Raw genomic sequence first — 18,080 nt, forward strand, 5'->3', positions numbered from 1 at the left:
AATATTACATACTATTTACAAAATAAATAAATTATCTTTGTGCTCTGGATTTATTAAATTTTTCTTAAAATTTGTTCTTTTTTTAGACGAGATCTATCAATCATTCAACTTAAGTTTTATTTTTTAATTAATTTTTAATAAATCAAATTTCAAAATCTCAAACTATGGGAATCAACATTTGAAGCACATTTAAAATGTGGAAATGGAAAAAATTACACCAAGAATGGATTTAACATGTATACCATGCTTGAATAGCTCTCAGCTTTGATAGGCAGGTTTGTCAAATGGTCAGTATATTTAGTAGAGTTACCCCGATATTATCAAGAGTTCCTTCAAAATAATCAGGTTTTTTTTTTATTTGAAATTGGCAGATCAGAAGGTCCAATGTGTGAATTCTTTCTTGAACCCTATAATATACTCAGGTTGATTTACATTAGAGGAATATTTAGCGTAGGAAATCTGTTTTTAGAACAGTAAGCACAGTGATCTGTAGATTTGCCGATCCTTGTTTGTTCACTTCACATGACTGATATCTCGGAAAGCCACACTCGTCAAAGCTTTCTGGTGTCCCTTTAAATAAAAGAACATTACAAATCATTAAATTGATGGGAAATTAAGTTTTAAACTTACCAAATATTCTCTTTTCAATGCCCCTGATTTTGTGTTCCATAACCTGAATAAATAATCTTCAAAACAGGCATACATTATACAAAAGTTTAAACAAACGCCTGCAAGTTGATGAACCTTGTTTTGTTTTTTTGCATACATGGAACAATAAGCAGGTACAGGGGTGTGTATTATGAACGGGAATGTACTTGGCTTGGTTTAAAAATAAAAAATGTTGGCTTAAGCGGGCTGACTTTTATAGGATTAACTTGAGCGGGCTGACTTTTATAGGATTAACTTGATATTCAGGTGAACCTGGGTTCACAAACTAGTCTAGCATAAAATAGGATGTTCAAAATTTAGATTTTCCTCCTAGTTAATCGAAACCTTTTCTTTCTTATTGAAAAAAATATATAACCCGGGGGGGAGAGAGGGGGGGGGTAAAAAGAGGAAATGAAAATACCTTGCGGCCCCGTCACTGCTGGCTGTAACAATATAGGCGGAGTCTGCTGTAAAAGAACAATCCCAAACCCACCTAAACAATCATTTTTATAAATATATTAATTGTGTGAATGCTCATGAACCGGATTGACTTAATTACCTGGGTTTCACAAAAAAAGCTCATGAACCGGATTAAATAATCCTTACCTCTAGGTTTCACAAGCTCGTGAACCCGGATTAACTAATCCTTAACTCTGTGTTTCACAAGTAAGCTCGTGAACCAGATTAACTAATCCTTACCTCTGGGTTTCACAAGTAAGCTCGTGAACCCGGATTAAATAATCCTTATCTCTGTGTTTCACAAGTAAGCTCGTGAACCCGGATTAACTAATCCTTACCTCTGAGTTTCACAAGTAAGCTCATGAACCGGATTAAATAATCCTTAATAATCAATAAATGTGGAACTAACATCTACTTTTTTTTTACTCAACAGAGGTTTGATCCATTACTATCACCGAATTTTAAATAATCCATACCTCTGAATTCAAAAGTAAGCTCGTGAACCGGATTAACTAATCCTTACCTCTGTGTTTCACAAGTAAGCTCGTGAACCAGATTAACTAATCCTTACCTCTGTATTTCACAAGTAAGCTCGTGAACCAGATTAACTAATCCTTACCTCTGTGTTTCACAAGTAAGCTCGTGAACCAGATTAACTAATCCTTACCTCTGGGTTTCACAAGTAAGCTCGTGAACCCGGATTAAATAATCCTTACCTCTGGGTTTCACAAGTAAGCTCATGAACCGGATTAAATAATCCTTAATAATCAATAAATATGGAACTAACATCTACTTTTTTTACTCTACAGAGGTTTGATCCATCACTATCACCGAATTTTAAATAATCCTTACCTATGAATTCAAAAGTAAGCTCGTGAACCGGATTAAATAATCCTTACCTCTAGGTTTCACAAGTAAGCCCATCAACCAGATTAAATATTCCTCACCTATGGGTTTCACAAGTTAGCTCGTGAACCGGATTACCTAATCCTCACCTATGGGTTTAACAAGTAAGCTCGTGAACCGGATCAACTAATCCTTACCTCTGTGTTTCGCAAGTAAGCTCGTGAACCGGATTAACTAATCCTTACCTCTGTGTCTCACAAGTAAGCTCGTGAACCGGATTAATTAATCCTTACCTCTGTGTTTCACAAGTAAGCTCGTGAACCGGATTAACTTCCTGAAGACTAAAATCTGAAGTTCTCCAGATTTTACAAGTCTGATCTGCTGAAGTAGTCGCCAACAAACTGAAGAAAAAAATTATAAACTCTCTTAGTTTCAAATGGCTGACATATTTAAGTGATCCTACCAATATCATTTCCTCCCCCTTAAAGTTTTTCCCCAAAATAAATTCGAAAGGTTTTGATTGATTGATTGATTTTAAGGCTGATGGTTAAACTCGTAAGAAACAATGATGTTACAGGGATAAATGGAATTTAAGAGAAAAAAAGGTTAAAGCTTATGAATATTGAATATCTAATATCTTTGAAAAAATCCAAACTTCTTATTTCGCATTTTTTTGCATGGAACTAGGCTAATATCTATGTTCTATATATATTTTCATAAAATTTAGAAAATCCACGATTTTTTGTTTGTTTTTGACTTACAATGTATACAAAGAGAAAATGTTCACAATTGAAATTGAAGATAAAAGCCTAGAGAATATTCATATATTTTCTTGTCGATTAAATGTGAATGCGGTTAAACAAGGGGAGGAAGGCCAGCTACAACAATTTCTCGTCCGAGCCACATTCTCCCCATGCTCTCGTCCGAGCCACCTCGAAATCATTGCCCTTAGATTAATGTGTTTTAAAGTTTCGAACTAAGTGGCAGGCCTTTCTCCCCCCGAGCAGGCTTTTTTCCTCTTCCTGAACCCCCGGGAAGGTTTAAAGCCGGTAGAAATTCAATAATGTTAATATGAATTTTTTTTTTGAAAATTTCCTTCGATCTGAACAAAAAAAAATCCGATTTTTTAAAGTTTCATTATGAATGCGGATAAAGAGATGTCTGAAGATGCACTAGATGCTCGAGCTGGTCCTGTTGAGAGGACCACTGGAGATATAGAGCAATTGGTAAACCTAAGACAACTGAGTCCAAACCCAGTACAGTTAGTTCAACTACCGAGCAGAATCAATGCTCCAGGTGTTTCTATAGGTGTTACTATAATAAGGAGTGTGCCTTGTAAATACTGACCTAGAATCCGGACTGAATTTGCAACAGAGTGCATATTTATCATGTGCAGGAATTTGTATTTTAGGAAGGAGTTGTGTATTATCTTCTCCAGTACTTAAACTCCAAATATAACATTTACCCTGAATTAAAACTATTTATAATTTTTAAATGCTAATCAAAATTTTCAAATTCTTACGTCTTTGCAACCAAGGTTGGATTTAATGAATAGGGAGAAGTAGTTAAATAAGGAATTGGAATCTAAACTACTACTTCATACTTAGTTAATTCCATAACTTCTCATTTTTCATTTAATCCTAATGTAGTAGACCCTTGATAATTCAACGTAGTAATTCTCCTAGACCAAATGGTAAAAGATGAAGTCTAAGGTTTGCACATCAATGGTTCGATCATTTTTTTTCGTTTTTTTTTTTAGCTTTGACGTCACAAGAAGTCAATAAGTCAAGAAGTCACTTGGTCATAAAATAAGGATTTGAATAAAAAATGATAAAGAAACCAATACTTATAGATTAAATAGGAGAAGTTTTTAAAAAGTGGGGTGAAAGAATTTTAGGGATGGTTTTGATCTTAAAAGGAAATAAAATAAATACCTTACTATTTACCACCGCCATATATTGTCCTACAGGATCAATATCTATATGTTGAATAGCTGTTCCGGGTTCAGGGATTAATTGTTCACTCTGATCATTCTTCAGATTCCATCTAGATCCAGGATACATCATTTATCACGTAGGAAAGAAAAATAATTCATCTTCAGAAATTTTTTGAAGATCTGGGAAAAAAATCTTTTTCCATACGTTTTGCCCAAAAATTTAGTATTTACCCTGAAAATAATTTTTTTCCCCAATTCATCGAATAAATCTCTAAATTAACACAGAAAAAAAATGTTAAAGAAAATATCCAACCCTCGTTTGTTTATTCGTAAAAGACTGTTCTAAGGCAGAAGAGGAAATCCGACCTACGGATTGTGGCATTACTGGAGTGTCAGAACGTCATAACTGTCTTATCCTTCGTGAAAATTAAATGAAAAATTGCAGCATCTATAAAATGTATTTCCTGTGTATAACTCCAGCTTGATCTCCTACTATCAATTCCTGAAATAAAATAATTTTATCTAAATGCGCACAATTTCGTTTTCTGATCAGTTTTGAGTACGCATCAATCAGAATCAAATCTGTTCAATAATGTGGATTGTTTTTCTGATAATTTCTCAATTATTTCTGAGGCAAGAAATGCGCATGTTATTATTGCAGAGAGCCACAAATGAAAATAACAGGGTTTCAGAAAAAAATATTGCATAAAAAATATTGCATATCTAATTCTTACTCAAGACAGTTTTTCATTGTACCGTCGTGAATAGGACATGCAGCACAAATGTTACTTGAAATTACGTTTACAGTCCCTTTACCACTGTGGGTTCATGCTTTTCTATATCAATTGTCACTAGCACCCTCTTCAAAGTATTTGCATAAGCTATGTTAATTTCAAACCAAGGTTCTACCTGCTGATTTGGATGCAAACAAACAGAATTAACCGGGGCGTTTGCCTAAAATTAATGAATTGATTAACAATATATAGTCTTGATGATCAATAATGTTTTTGACAGTGCTTAGGATCAGGATCCGGATCCGTTGGATACGCAAGATTTTGCCTTCCTGGATCCTGATCCCTAAAAATATGCGGATCCACGGAACCAGTAAAATATTAACCAAAAACAGCCAAAAAAAATTTTTTTACTCCTAAAACCCAAATCTGAACTTTTGAAAAAAGGGAGATTATAAAAATTTCCTCATTTCTGAATGGTTTTAGGATAAAAATAAGCAAAAAATATAAAACAAAAAATTTGAAAATTATTTTTTGTTAAAACAATTCAGTAAATCCTGGATCCGGATCCATTTTTTACCAGTGCAGATCCAGGATCCGGATCCGCATCAAAATTAAATGGATCCTAAGCGCTGGTTTTTGATAAAGTTTCACGATAAAAGTAGGCCAAAAATATATAGGCTTACTTGAAATATCCTTTGACAAGATAAATTTCTCATTTTTAGATCCCATATTCTAGCAGAGCAATCTTCCCCTCCTGTATACATCCACTTCCCATCATCCTGTATATATATTTACAATACATATATATAATGCGTTGGTCAGCGTATTCATCAATACAGTGTCGGTTACTGAAATGGTGATAAAATACAATTTTAGTACGTGATACTTCATTCATATATATATGCTGACCACCGTAAATATATATTATATAAATAATATACAGTGGTGTAGGCGATTATATCAATACAATGAAGACGACTTTCGATTTCAATTTCGATTTATATCAAGCTGTTAACCAGCATGGACACACATAAACATAGAAGTCAAGAAAATGCCAATCAAAAAGCTTCTCTTTGATTACTTGTAAACTTGTAATTCAAAAAAGCTTGTTAATCAAAACTTAGTTTAAAAAGTCGTTTTCATTGTATTGATATAATCGCCTACCACAGTATATCTATATAATAGATCAACCCATTCGTATATACATATGTTTCTAATAGCCGGCCAAACGGCTGGCCCGAATGGGCTGAAACTTTTTGAGGGAACCCATAAGCTTGGAGTAACTAGGCTAATATATTTAAACTTTTTTTTATTATAAATTATGTGGTTAGGTTCTACTTTCGTAGTTGGCCTTAGAAGACTTCTTCATCATCAGCCTATGGACGGGTTACTGCAATACATATACATCCCAGTTCTATGTTGAATTAAGAATCTGGTAGATTATGGATCTAATAAATCAGGCAAGAAAAAATTTTTTTATTCCACGGGCAACGTTGAGCACTTCAGCTAGTAATATATATATCATAGATATCTTAGGATCCCATATTCTAGCAGAGCAATCTATTTCCCATCATCCATTTTCCATCAAATTTCCCTATGTGAAGAAAAGTTCTCATATTTTAAAATTGTTTGCAAAATAATCAACTTTTCCTGAGACCGCGATTTAAAACTTTGGCTTGAGCCGTAATTCCTTAAACCCGACTTTAAACCCCAATCTTCGACCCAACTCTGACGACAGCTTGTGTCATGTGATTGACAACCGCGAGATCTTCGGCTCGACTTATGGGGTAAGGCCCAGTGAAAATAAAACCGACCTTTGTTGGTGTTAGTGGAACATAAGGCTTAATGTTGAGTATTGTTCTCATAAAAATCCGGAATGCGTCAATTCCTACCAGGAAAATCCGCCAAATAGAATATTAAACCGGGTTTTTAACTCAATTAAAATGCAGTTAGAATCCGAAAGCTCAAGTCGTAAACAAGGCCCAACGACAGCTCAGACCCGAGCCGTATTTTCCCGATTTTTTTAAATCGCGGGCTCAGAACAATTTCCCAAATGACATATTCACATGTCATAAATTTTGACAGTTGTTCATTTAATTTTTTACACATTTGGATGCTGTCAAATAGGATTGTTTGAGGAAGAAAAAAATCTAATAAAGTATGTACTATGCAACCCCGGACCCAGTAATAATCAATACCTGGCAGCCTACAGCCATAACGTTCTTAGTAATTCCTTGATCATAATTTACAATAGGGTTGAGATTGCCAGACGTTAAATCATACATTCTAAACGTACAATTCTCCATTGATAAGTGTACACGAGTATATATTTACTACGAAAAATGTTGAAAAAAATGAAAAGCTTATCCCTTTGAAGTCCAAAATGTTGAAAAAATGAAAAGCTTACCCCTTTGAAGTCCAAAATGTTGAAAAAAATGAAAAGCTTATCCCTTTGAAGTCCAATTTGAATTTTTTTACCAAGATTTTCAAACAACAACAACCCCCCGGGATGGGGGAGGATAATTATACAAAATATACACCCCTGTAAGTGTAAAATTTATATTTTCTTACATTTCTAAATAAACAATGGCTTTACATGAACATCTTTAACAAATTACAGGCTCACAAAAATTGCTACCATAGGTTTTAACATTTTGATCTCTAACAAATGGGGTGGGATAAAATTTATGATATTTCAATCGAACTAAGCTCAAGAAGAGAACTTATAACAACAATAACAATAAAAATCACGTTTCGATGTATAAACTTTTGGAATCAAAAATAAATAATATGAGTAGAAAACTCTTATTTTAACTTTTATGATTGTTGGAAAAATCCACGAAATTTCCTTTACAAGAAAGTCAATTATTTGACGGATCAATTAACTAAGTTTAAATCCAGTCCAGAGTTCATAAAATAAGTAAAAATAATAAAAATATTGTTTAAATATTTCTCATTACAGATCTATCTTCAGAGAGCAATACCAATAAACAAAAAATCTTTTAAACTTTTAAAGATTTTTTTTCAGAAATTTGACTATTTAAAAAATGAATAACCTTATATGCTGGTAACCCCCAGCAGCAAGCATATTCCCATCAGGGGTAATCTCCAAACAGTTCACCTAACAAATACATTTCAAAATAAAAGGGCTTCGAAAAAAAAACTCCGAACACTCCTGTCCATAAGGAAAGGGCATGGGTGTAAATTTTTTAGTTTCAGTTTTCAGGGGAAAATGGACACATAGGGAATTTGTTTTTGATCTGCTAGTTTTGGCTCACACAGGAAAATGGAAGGTAAAATGAGAAAAGGAGAAGAGGACAGAAAAAAGGAAGAAGACTTTTCTCTTTTTGTCCTGAACATTTTTGACAACACTGAAAAATTTCCACTTTATATTAGGTTTCCCCCATTTATAAATGATGAAACGTCAGGAAAGAGTAGTTAGATAATATATAATACAAATATCACCAGGGTATCATGGCGCTTCGCGCCCATCTTCTATTTTAACTTTTAATAGTACTCTTTTTAGCATTTTCTCTTCACTAAACCGAAAGTAAAATTTGGCGAATTTTTTTTTCTGCAGGAAACTTTTAGTAGTTCTAGGCATCGGTAAACCTTCCCTGAGGTCATATGAGGTCAGACACAAAATTTGGGCCCAATCATTTCAGCAGTTTGGATACAAACGGGCAAACAAATAGACGGACACCAAGACGTACAAGCAAAGTATATATCTAGATAAACCAGTTTAGTGTTAAATACCTGACTATCAGGGTGTTGATGTGTTCTAGTACAGACACCACTGTGAGCTGCCCAAAATTTGATGGTATGATCGTAACCTACAATAAATGATGATAATAAAGATAATCATGATAATAATAATGATAAATGATAATAACCCCACTTTGAGCTGTCCAAAACATTGATCGTATCTTGCAGTAAAAATGATAACAATAACGATGCCAATATAAAACAAATTACGATGATAATAATAAAAATCAAAAGTCAAGTAAAACTCAATCATTTCTTAGCTTTTTGAATATTTCTTTTCAAGTCACTATTTTCTCTTTGTATATTGCGAAACAAAACATCTTGCAAATTTTTCTGTTTCGAACACCTTTCAGTGGGATGATGAGAGATACCACCAAAAATTTTGACGCATTTGGTTGAGCCGTTCTGATGTTTTTGAATTTTAAATATAAACAAACCAACAAACAAATCTAAAGGCCTAAGATTGGTATTTAAGGGGGTATATTTTTAAATTTTATTCATTCCTTTCATATTTTTATTTATTTTCAACAAAAATCATATATTTTTCTTAATTTAGGGAGAAAATGCCCTGAAAAAAAAACATGCCTAACTTCAGCAGGAAAAATTATTTTCAAAATAGGTGGATTATCTTTCAAGAACATAAACACCTTGAATTAAACCCTGGTGTACCTGCTGTAGCGAGAATAACTTGGTCTGTAGAAGCTGGCCCAGCCTGTGCAGCCTGGATATCATCCTTAAACAAAATAAATGCAATTCTTTATATAAATTTTTTCTTTAATATCATTTTATCTTAAATATCCTCCTAAAAATGCTTTTACGAAAATTTAATTTTTTTCCATATTTCGCTTTTTTCTTTTTCTTAAAATTCTTATTTTTGTATTCTTCTCAACCAATTTATCTGACATGTTTTCCCATTTTTATCTCATCCTAGCTTATTTTCTTTCAAATATTTAACTATTCCTTTATTCCAATTATGAAACTTAAAAATCAGGGTTAAAGTGGGGTTTCTTGAAAATACTTGATTCCATCAGATGTAAGAAAGAGTTGTGTGCAAAAAACATTAAAAACTTGTGTTATCGCTGAAACCTGTTTTTCTTGTCATGCAGAGGAAATTAAATATATTTTTTGGGAAAAAGTAGTGAGAAAGGTAAATTATTTATGGCAACCGCTATTCTACACTCGGGCATACCAGTATCATTTCACTCATTTCCGATAAGGGGTATGCAGGGGGGGGGGTCTTGAACTTATCCCCCGAAAGAAAACTTACTGGTTTCTCCTTCGTCCCCTCCTCCGTAATATCTGAGTGCGTCATTCTGTGTCAATCTGAAATATGTTTTGATTATTGAACTTTGAAATAAAATGCGTTGTACGCCTGTTAATCATTGAAAATCACAGATATATCAAGGAAGAATTTAGATGGCATCACAATATTTTGGCAATTAACCTGATTTTGGTTCGATTTTAATTTAAAACAATAATATTAAGTCTGATAGAAGGGAGGGGGGGGGGGCAAATATATATATATTCTCTGACTAAATAGTTTAATAGTGGCACAAGCTTACGAGTAATCAAACTAAAAGATCTTTAGGTTTCAAGGGTTGGCTAAGATATACAATACATAACATCTAGTGCAAAGGGTGTATCAGTGCAAAACATTAATAATAGTAGGTCAGATGACCCTCAACAAAACTTGATATTGATGATATTAGCCACCATCTGCTGGAACTGTATTTGATTAATTAGCCTTAATATGATCAGCAGAGATATCCTTGGCAGCATCAGAGATCTGACCAAACAAGTCACCAGCCTGATAAATCATGTTAAACTTTAATAAATCATGTTAAACTTTAATAAATCATGTTAAACTTTAATAAATCATGTTAAACTTTAATAAATTATTTAATATTTCAAACTATCATTTTTAACTTCAATCAATGATTTAATCATTTTTAACTTCAATCAATGCTTCAATCATTTCTACTTTTATCAATGATTTAATCAACCAATCAATCAATGTTTTAATTAACTAATCAATCAATGATTCAATTACCAGCCAGATCAAACATACCATTTTCAACCTCAACGATCCAATCACTGATTTGATCATTGATTCAATCACCGATTCAATCACTGATTCAATCACTGATTCAATCACTGATTTAATCGCCGATTTAATCGCAGATTTAATCGCAGATTTAATCGCTGATTCAATCGCTGATTCAATCGCTGATTCAATCGCTGATTCAATCACTGATTCAATCACCGATTCAATCACCGATTCAATCACTAATTCATTCACTCATTCATTCACTGATTCCTTCACTCATTCATTCACTGATTCAATCAATCAATATCTAAGAGTTACCTTGGAAGTAGCTTTGTTGACCATGTTATCCAGCTTAGTTTCATGCTTCAAGAATACAGGACGGATTATCCTAGATAATATTTATATGTCTTTTGGCAGTCATTGTCGGACTTTGACAGTCTTTGACAGTCTATGTCAGTCTATGTCAGTCTATGTCAGTCTATGTCAGTCTATGTCAGTCTATGTCAGTCTATGTCAGTCTATGTCAGTCTATGTCAGTCTATGTCAGTCTATGTCAGTCTATGTCAGTCTATGTCAGTCTATGTCAGTCTATGTCAGTCTATGTCAGTCTATGTCAGTCTATGTCAGTCTATGTCAGTCTATGTCAGTCTATGTCAGTCTATGTCAGTCTATGTCAGTCTATGTCAGTCTATGTCAGTCTATGTCAGTCTATGTCAGTCTATGTCAGTCTANTTTGTCAGTCTTTGTCAGTCTTTGTCAGTCTTTGTCAGTCTTTGTCAGTCTTTGTCAGTCTATGTCAGTCTATGTCAGTCTATGTCAGTCTATGTCATTCTATGTCAGTCTATGTCAGTCTATGTCAGTCTATGTCAGTCTATGTCAGTCTATGTCAGTCTATGTCAGTCTATGTCAGTCTGTCAGTCTATGTCAGTCTTTGTCGGTTTTTGTCAGTCCTTGTCTAATAATATTCTGATTAACCTGGAGTAAATGATGAAGGATCCGTTTGCCTCAATCGGAGCCATACACCAAACCATGAAGATACATTTCGTCAACCAGTAAAAGGGAACCCAACCAACAAGGATATCTAGTATCAAACCATTTAGTTTATATTTTCAGGCAGCATTAATGTTTTTGTATTCCAACGACCCGGTTAAGTTTATTTGAGTAGGCATATAATCTCTTAAAGGGAGTGTTCGCGAAAAATGAAATAAGCTTTCGTCGAAAACTATTCTTTGGTGCTTGCTACTAATCTTACTTCTATCTGTTGCGTTTATATGGAGAAAATTGTTAAAAACTAACCAAGTAGCGTCCATAAAAATTCAGAAAATTGCAATATTCGACTTGGGTCATAAAAAAATCTATTTAATTCCAAACAAATCATTTAGATATTTCGGCCTATTATCATCGATTTTTTTCGACGCATTCGTATATAATTGATATTTTATAATATTTTGTATTTGTTTTATGTACAATGCACTTAAAACGATTTTTTGTCCGCTAAGTATCTCTCCCACGTGGAACGTCGAGAGCAGAGACACCTGGCGGCCATCTAATCGTCGTTTAAATTGCAGTTTCAAGTTTCCGCTGTGGATATGGAGTTTCGACCTCAGCAGGGCTTTTTTTCTTCCGTAGCGCAAAAAAAATTAAATCATTAATCGCAGAATTGTTAGTCTGAGAAAAAAAAAAAAAAAAACAATTATAATGATACTGAATTTTAAATTTTGAAATATTGAGTGCTCTTTCACAACTCGCAAGTATTTCACAACGTTACCCTCTAAACCTTTATCTCTAAACCTTTATCTCTAAACCTTTACCTCTAAACCTTTACCTCTAAAACCTTTATCTGATCCTCTTATATGATCAGGAAAAGTTATTAACGTTTTACTACATATCACTAGCTTAAAAGTGTTCAACTATGACAATTTTCTACATTGTTTTTGCACAAGAAATGCAAAACTCACCAAATAAAGGCAACAATTTGTTAAAATAAATTTTCTAAGAAATGTCATATTTATCTTGTGCACTCTTAGTCAGGCAAAGGCTATTTAAACCATTGTGAATCGGACATGCCACTCTTTTTTTTTTAATGTAGAGACTTGAAATAGGCCTAAAATCTCTTTTAACAACAAAAAAAGTTGTTACCAGCAAAGAACTCCAAGATTGAGAATAGCGCAAAGACTACCCAGTAAGTCAACCACTGCGTGTCATCTTTTACATTCTTAGATTCAAGGGCTTTCATGGAACAGTAGGCAGGGTAGGCAAACCTAGATTGAGAACATTTACTTTTTTAAGTCGGTTTTTTACAAAGAACAAACCGGTTTTGTATAAAATATAAACCTTTAACAAACCGTGTTGATGTAAAAATAAACCTTTTACGAACCGGTTTTGTAGAGAACATAAAAATATAACATAGAACAAACTGGTTTTATGAAAATGTTAACATAGTACAAAATTTTAGTCTAAAATATTAAAATCATAGCAAAGAAACCCACAGCGATTGTGTAAAATACAATTAAAGAAAAAACCGGTTTTGTTAATAGCGAAAATATTTAGCAAACCATGAACAAATCGGGTTTATAAATCATACAGGTTCTATAGAAAATAAAAAATAAAATTCAGTTTTTTTATTAAACATAAAACTTGATTCGTTTAATTACAATTAAAACCCAAACCAAAAAATAGAATATAAAAATACAAAATTTTTCGTGAGGGGTAATATTCAGCAAATATTTGGAGGCGGGTTATAAAAGATTCAGGGGGTTGCAAGGCCTTTAAAAAAATGTTAATACTAGCTTTACATGTTTCATTTTAGTTTTCTGTTAGAAAGGAAGCCGTATATGAAACCTCTTCTTTACTAGAAATATAATATGATAATCTTATGAGGAACAAATGTAATAATGGAAATTCTTAAACGAGATGAAATAATTTTTGATGTATTCTTTAACGATAGTTTAACACCTTTCTTAAAATTTGAGTCACATTGGCTCGTATGAAAGAAATGGCTCAACCGATCAGGCACAAAACAAGTGTATGGCCGGTCTAAATTCATTAATTTCAAGCCGCAATGACTTCTTCGAGTTCTACAAGAGATTAAAAAATCAAAAAAATTTTCAGGCCAAATTTCTTTAATTCAATTTAAAAGGATAAAAACAAACACCGCCAAAAATAAACAGACAGACAAGCCAAAACATGTTGACACGGTTATTGCCACATTTAAAGGATTTAAAAGGACTAGGAAGATAAATTTTAGAAAGGGATTTCCGTTTATCTAAAATAAATGTTATACCCGGAAAAATGTGGAAACTCGTGCATTGTAGATTCATAATTGCCCACCGTGGACATCTAGATCAAACGATCGGGATGATGGGTATCCAATACAAAAGTACCCAGCTATCTATCTTAAAGATAAAATTTACCCGATAAAGTTAGCAAGGAGTTGAGCTCCAAATCCAAACGCAAGCCAAAGCATGGTTAGTCCGAGAGCCTAATATTAGTGGATTAGATAAATAAAGAGAGTTAAAATTAAATTAAATAAAAATGAATTAATGTTAGCCAGTTAATGAAATGTGTGCAGAGATTGATGTTAATCTATTAAATTAAATAGTGTAAAGCTAAAAACTTATTCATCACCTGAACAATACTTTCATTCATAATAAAAAAAAACATTTAAAAGAAACAGAGGACAAAGCTGTCAGAAACAGGGAATTCGTCTAATACATTAAAAGGGTAAATAATTGAAAGTTATTTTTCTCCTAATTTACTAAAAATGTTACTGTAAAAAGCAAAATTTAGATTTTTCTCAGTTTAATAATGAATTTATTTAAAAATTAGGACTGATATTTAGCAATTTAGGTTCCGCTTATTAATTCTAATTTTTAGTTTAAACATAAGCCAAACTATTATGTAAATAAAATTTTTAAATAAAAATTTTACCCCATAGGCGAGATAAATCCTTTGAACACCAGTTTTCTTCTCTGCAGTCTAAAAAAAATAATTTGATATAATTATTAACTTATTTTTTTTTCAAGCAACGGTATATTCCTAGAGAACGATTTTTGGACCCCCCCAGGCCCCCTCCTATCAATTTTGTACATGGATCTTACAGAAAGTGTCTCAACTTAACCTAACCCGTGGCCGCAGCGCTCGGCCCAGAAAGTGTTTTAACCTAACCTAACCCTAAATAATAATAAATAAAAACTAATTTCGTAATGTACAAAACTGATAGGAGGGGGGGGGACGGGGGGGTCTAAAAATCGTTCACTAGGACAGACCCCAAGCAACAGCAAACAAAAATGTCTTTAATTCCCATGAAATGCTTATCTTTATTAGTTAACATCAATAATTTCGGCCAGAACTTTTAATTCCTCTTAAATATCCAGTGATGGTCATACCTTGTAGGGTTAGCTTTTAATAGAGAAATCAAGCAATGATCCTTAAATTTACATGTGCCCACGTTGGATATTAAGTCTAAACGTTCAAAATTTCCATTACATTACATTTACAATAACAAATGATAAAATAATGTGATGTTGATACTTTAGAGAAAGGATTTTCTGATATATGAATAATTTACTCTCTACGAAACCCTGTGATTATGTTGAGTTAAGTGTTATTTTTTCGTTGAATCGCTTAAAACCAAATATCTACATACCGCCATGAGATCATTTATAGCTCCCGGCTGCCTCAGCAGTTTTTCCAGTCTATCTTGATATTGTGTAACAGCGGTGGCGGCCATTTTATCCTAAATCCGTCTGAAAATGAAAAAATGTGAATTTCTATTTCTTTGAGACACGACACTAAGTCAATAATTAATACAAATTTCTACAGTTTTGCGCTCTTTCATGCTTAAGAGCTGTATTGTCGGGATGTTCTCCTCCATGATAAATGTAAACTCCACGACGCGGAATTCGCGCATTTTGGTTATCGTCTTCAATTAAAATAAACTCAGAAGCCTTCTAATGGAATATTAAGGGATTTGGCGGTGGTGTATTTTTCGACCTACACATATCCGCCATGGTGGTGTATTTTTCGACCTACACATATCCGTCATACTCCACTTCTGACCTACGCCAAATCTGCTACACTACACATCCGACCTACTAGCACGTGGTATTACAGCTGCTACATGGAATTGTGGCCGCAGCGCCCGGCCCCCTGGCCTGTCCTAGCCGCGGCGCTCGGCCCAGAAATTGTCTTAACCTAACCTAACACTCAAATAATACTAAAATAAACAGCTGGCGTAGGTCCGATATTGCAGTAGGTCGGAAAGTTAGTAGGTCAGAAGTTCAGTAGGGGGGATGTTGCGTATAGACGATGTAACATTATTATCCGCCATACTCCACTTCTGACCTACACCAAATCCGCTATACTACACATCCGACCTACTAGCACGTGGTATTACAGCTGCCATATGGACTTGTGGCCGCAGCGCCCGGCCCCTAGCCTGTCCTAGCTGCGGCGCTCGGCCCCCTAGCCTGTCCTAGCCGAAGCGCTCGGCCCAGAAATTGTCTTAACCTAACCTAACCCTCAAATAATAATAAAATAAACAGCTGGCGTAGGTCCGATATTGCAGTAGGTCGGAAAGTTATTAGGTCAGACGTTCAGTAGGGGCCGGATGTTGCATAGACGATGTAACAATTGCCGGATTTGGCATAGAAAGAAACAATTAAGTTATGTTATGAACTCATGGAACATTTGGAACACATATGATGAAGGAAAAACAGAATATTTTTATTTATTTATTGTTGTATATGAAACAGTCTTATTTTTATTCAGGCGCGCAACTAGGCCGGGGGCCAGGCTCCCCTTAGCCTGATTGAGGGGGGTCATGCCCCTCCCTTAAAGGGAGTGTTCGCGAAAAATGAAAGGGGGTATAGGCTTAATGCGATAAAAAAGCGCTTTTGATCGCTACTAATCTTACTTCTATCTGTTGAGTCTATAAGGAGAAAATTGTTAAAAACGACTAATACCGAAGAACTTAGTGTCCATACAAATTCAGAAAGATGCAACATACGACTTAGACCGTAAAAAAATTATTTAATTTCAAACAAATCATTCAGATATTACACCCTATAGTCATCGATTATCTTTCGCCACATTTATATATAGTTGATATTTCATAAAATGTTTTAATTGTTATGATCTGAGAGTTACTTATAAAAACATTTATTCCTGTTTCGAGGATTTTTGGTAAAGAAGACGACATTTTAACATTTTCCAGGAATGTTCGAAAACAAGTTGTAAGCTAAATATTATTTTAAAAAATAAAATCAAAATATATTATGAAAAATCAACTATATAAAAATGTGGCGAAAGATAATCGATGACTATAGGTTGTAATATCTGAATGATGTGTTTGAAATTAAATAAATTTTTTTACGGTCCAAGTCGTATGTTGCATCTTTCTAAATTTGTATGGACACTACGTTCTTCGGTATTAGTCGTTTTTAATAATTTTCTCCTTATAGACTCAACAGATAGAAGTAAGATTAGTAGCGATCAAAAGCGCTTTTTTATCGCATTAAGCCTATACCCCCTTTCATTTTTCGCGAACACTCCCTTTAAGAAGTCTTGCCCCCCCTGTAGGGGGGGCAAGAAGTGACGAAGTCCATCCTGTTTTGCAATTCAGCGATTCACGAATCCTGACCCTGAGCAAATTTAAGAGCTCTTATCGTAAAACAATATGTTATTGTTTTGTTGTTAACTTTGCCTTTTTGATTTGGTCTTGTTATTTCAGTTCGTTTTTTAATTTATAAATTTTCAAACTCTTCATGCATCTTTTTAATTAAACCTACTTTTCCTATGATGTTTACTATTTTTGGAATTATGCCAATCAATACTTTATCAGAATTTCCGCAGAATCACTAGGAGGAGGCGACCTTTAGCCAACTAATTATATGTTATTTGTACACATTTCGAAAAATGTATAGGCGCAGAATTTCTTCTGGAAACTTGGGGCTTAGGTCTCCCAACCATCATTCATCCAAGATTTCTCTTAGATTGTTCCACGAATCTACTAATCCAGCATCGATCACACAAAACCATAGTAACTCAATTTAAACTTAATTTTCCAGGATATTTTAGATTTCACAAATTTTGAATACCAGACATTAATGCCTAAAATGGCCATCCTATTTTTTTTTTGGGATAAATTAATTGTAAATCAAACAATCATTTTAATCCTGGTTTACTTCGGAATATTAAATTTACAGAATATGAAAATTCGTAATATATGAAAAATAAAAAATAAAAATTAAGAATAAAAATAAAAAATAAAAAAATAAAATAAAAAATGAAAGACTAAAGTCATTAACAGCAAAAACCACTTTTATGAGTAGTTGGAACAAGATCTGGAGTGGACATGGTCTGGTCTGGGCCAACTCGCCTGCAAAAACATTGCATTGCATTAATAAATCCAAAAAAACAAGAAACTACCAAATAAATCAACCACTGTAACGTAAATGTGCTCTTTGTAAAAAAAAGATAAATGAACGTTAGTTTATTGAGCTTAGTTGCAATCGATATAGCACTTAATACACCATGTATACACATACACAGACCCCCTTCGTCTCCGAGCCTAACTACTGCCGTAGATCAGAACAGGTTGACAAGGTTCCTTAATCTTTTTTTTTCATTATGCTCTTTTTTC

At 33.7% G+C, this 18,080-nt stretch overlaps 2 protein-coding genes across 3 annotated transcripts; both read right to left on the reverse strand.

The window, feature by feature from the left end:
• Window positions 1–296: 296 nt before the first annotated feature.
• Window positions 297–9,742, reverse strand: LOC111715946 (target of rapamycin complex subunit lst8). Of its 2 annotated transcripts, none has more exons than XM_023491355.1 (14): window positions 9,656–9,742; window positions 9,058–9,121; window positions 8,380–8,456; window positions 7,680–7,744; window positions 6,822–6,909; window positions 5,307–5,402; window positions 4,799–4,843; window positions 4,357–4,391; window positions 3,888–4,002; window positions 3,301–3,419; window positions 2,247–2,354; window positions 1,070–1,141; window positions 631–673; window positions 297–570 (listed from the first exon to the last, which is right to left on the reverse strand). In XM_023491355.1, the coding sequence occupies exons 1-14, from the start codon at window positions 9,698–9,700 to the stop codon at window positions 514–516; spliced, it is 1,029 nt and encodes a 342-aa protein (XP_023347123.1). In that variant the 5' UTR covers window positions 9,701–9,742; the 3' UTR covers window positions 297–513. The 2 variants fall into 2 exon arrangements, with proteins under 2 accessions (XP_023347123.1, XP_023347122.1); XM_023491354.1 differs by having other exon boundaries at window positions 3,888–3,999; window positions 4,354–4,391.
• LOC111715947 (receptor expression-enhancing protein 5) lies at window positions 9,711–15,206 on the reverse strand. The gene is made up of 7 exons (XM_023491356.1): window positions 15,084–15,206; window positions 14,366–14,413; window positions 13,849–13,916; window positions 12,575–12,696; window positions 11,411–11,516; window positions 10,754–10,823; window positions 9,711–10,195 (listed from the first exon to the last, which is right to left on the reverse strand). Exons 1-7 carry the CDS (start codon window positions 15,165–15,167, stop codon window positions 10,124–10,126), a joined length of 570 nt encoding a protein of 189 aa, XP_023347124.1. The 5' UTR covers window positions 15,168–15,206; the 3' UTR covers window positions 9,711–10,123.
• Between the last annotated feature and the right edge of the window lie 2,874 nt (window positions 15,207–18,080).

This window comes from Eurytemora carolleeae, unplaced genomic scaffold, assembly GCF_000591075.1.
Source record: "Eurytemora carolleeae unplaced genomic scaffold, Eaff_2.0 scaffold1910, whole genome shotgun sequence".
Classification (NCBI taxonomy): Eukaryota; Metazoa; Arthropoda; class Copepoda; order Calanoida; family Temoridae; genus Eurytemora; species Eurytemora carolleeae.

What these genes read in the sequence shown, in the direction of transcription:
- LOC111715947 (XM_023491356.1), bottom strand. Translation starts at nt 15,167, where the DNA reads ATGGCCGCCACCGCTGTTACACAATATCAAGATAGACTGGAAAAACTG. An exon ending in CTATAAATGATCTCATGGCG is followed by an intron (nt 14,414 to 15,083) that starts GTATGTAGATAT and finishes TATTTTTTTTAG; the next exon opens with ACTGCAGAGAAGAAAACTGG. An exon ending in CTCCTTGCTAACTTTATCGG is followed by an intron (nt 12,697 to 13,848) that starts GTAAATTTTATC and finishes TTCTCAATCTAG; the next exon opens with GTTTGCCTACCCTGCCTACT.
- LOC111715946 (XM_023491355.1), bottom strand. Translation starts at nt 9,700, where the DNA reads ATGACGCACTCAGATATTACGGAGGAGGGGACGAAGGAGAAACCA. An exon ending in TTATGGCTGTAGGCTGCCAG is followed by an intron (nt 5,403 to 6,821) that starts GTATTGATTATT and finishes ATATATATACAG; the next exon opens with GATGATGGGAAGTGGATGTA. An exon ending in GATCAAGCTGGAGTTATACA is followed by an intron (nt 4,003 to 4,356) that starts CAGGAAATACAT and finishes GTATCCTGGATC; the next exon opens with TAGATGGAATCTGAAGAATG.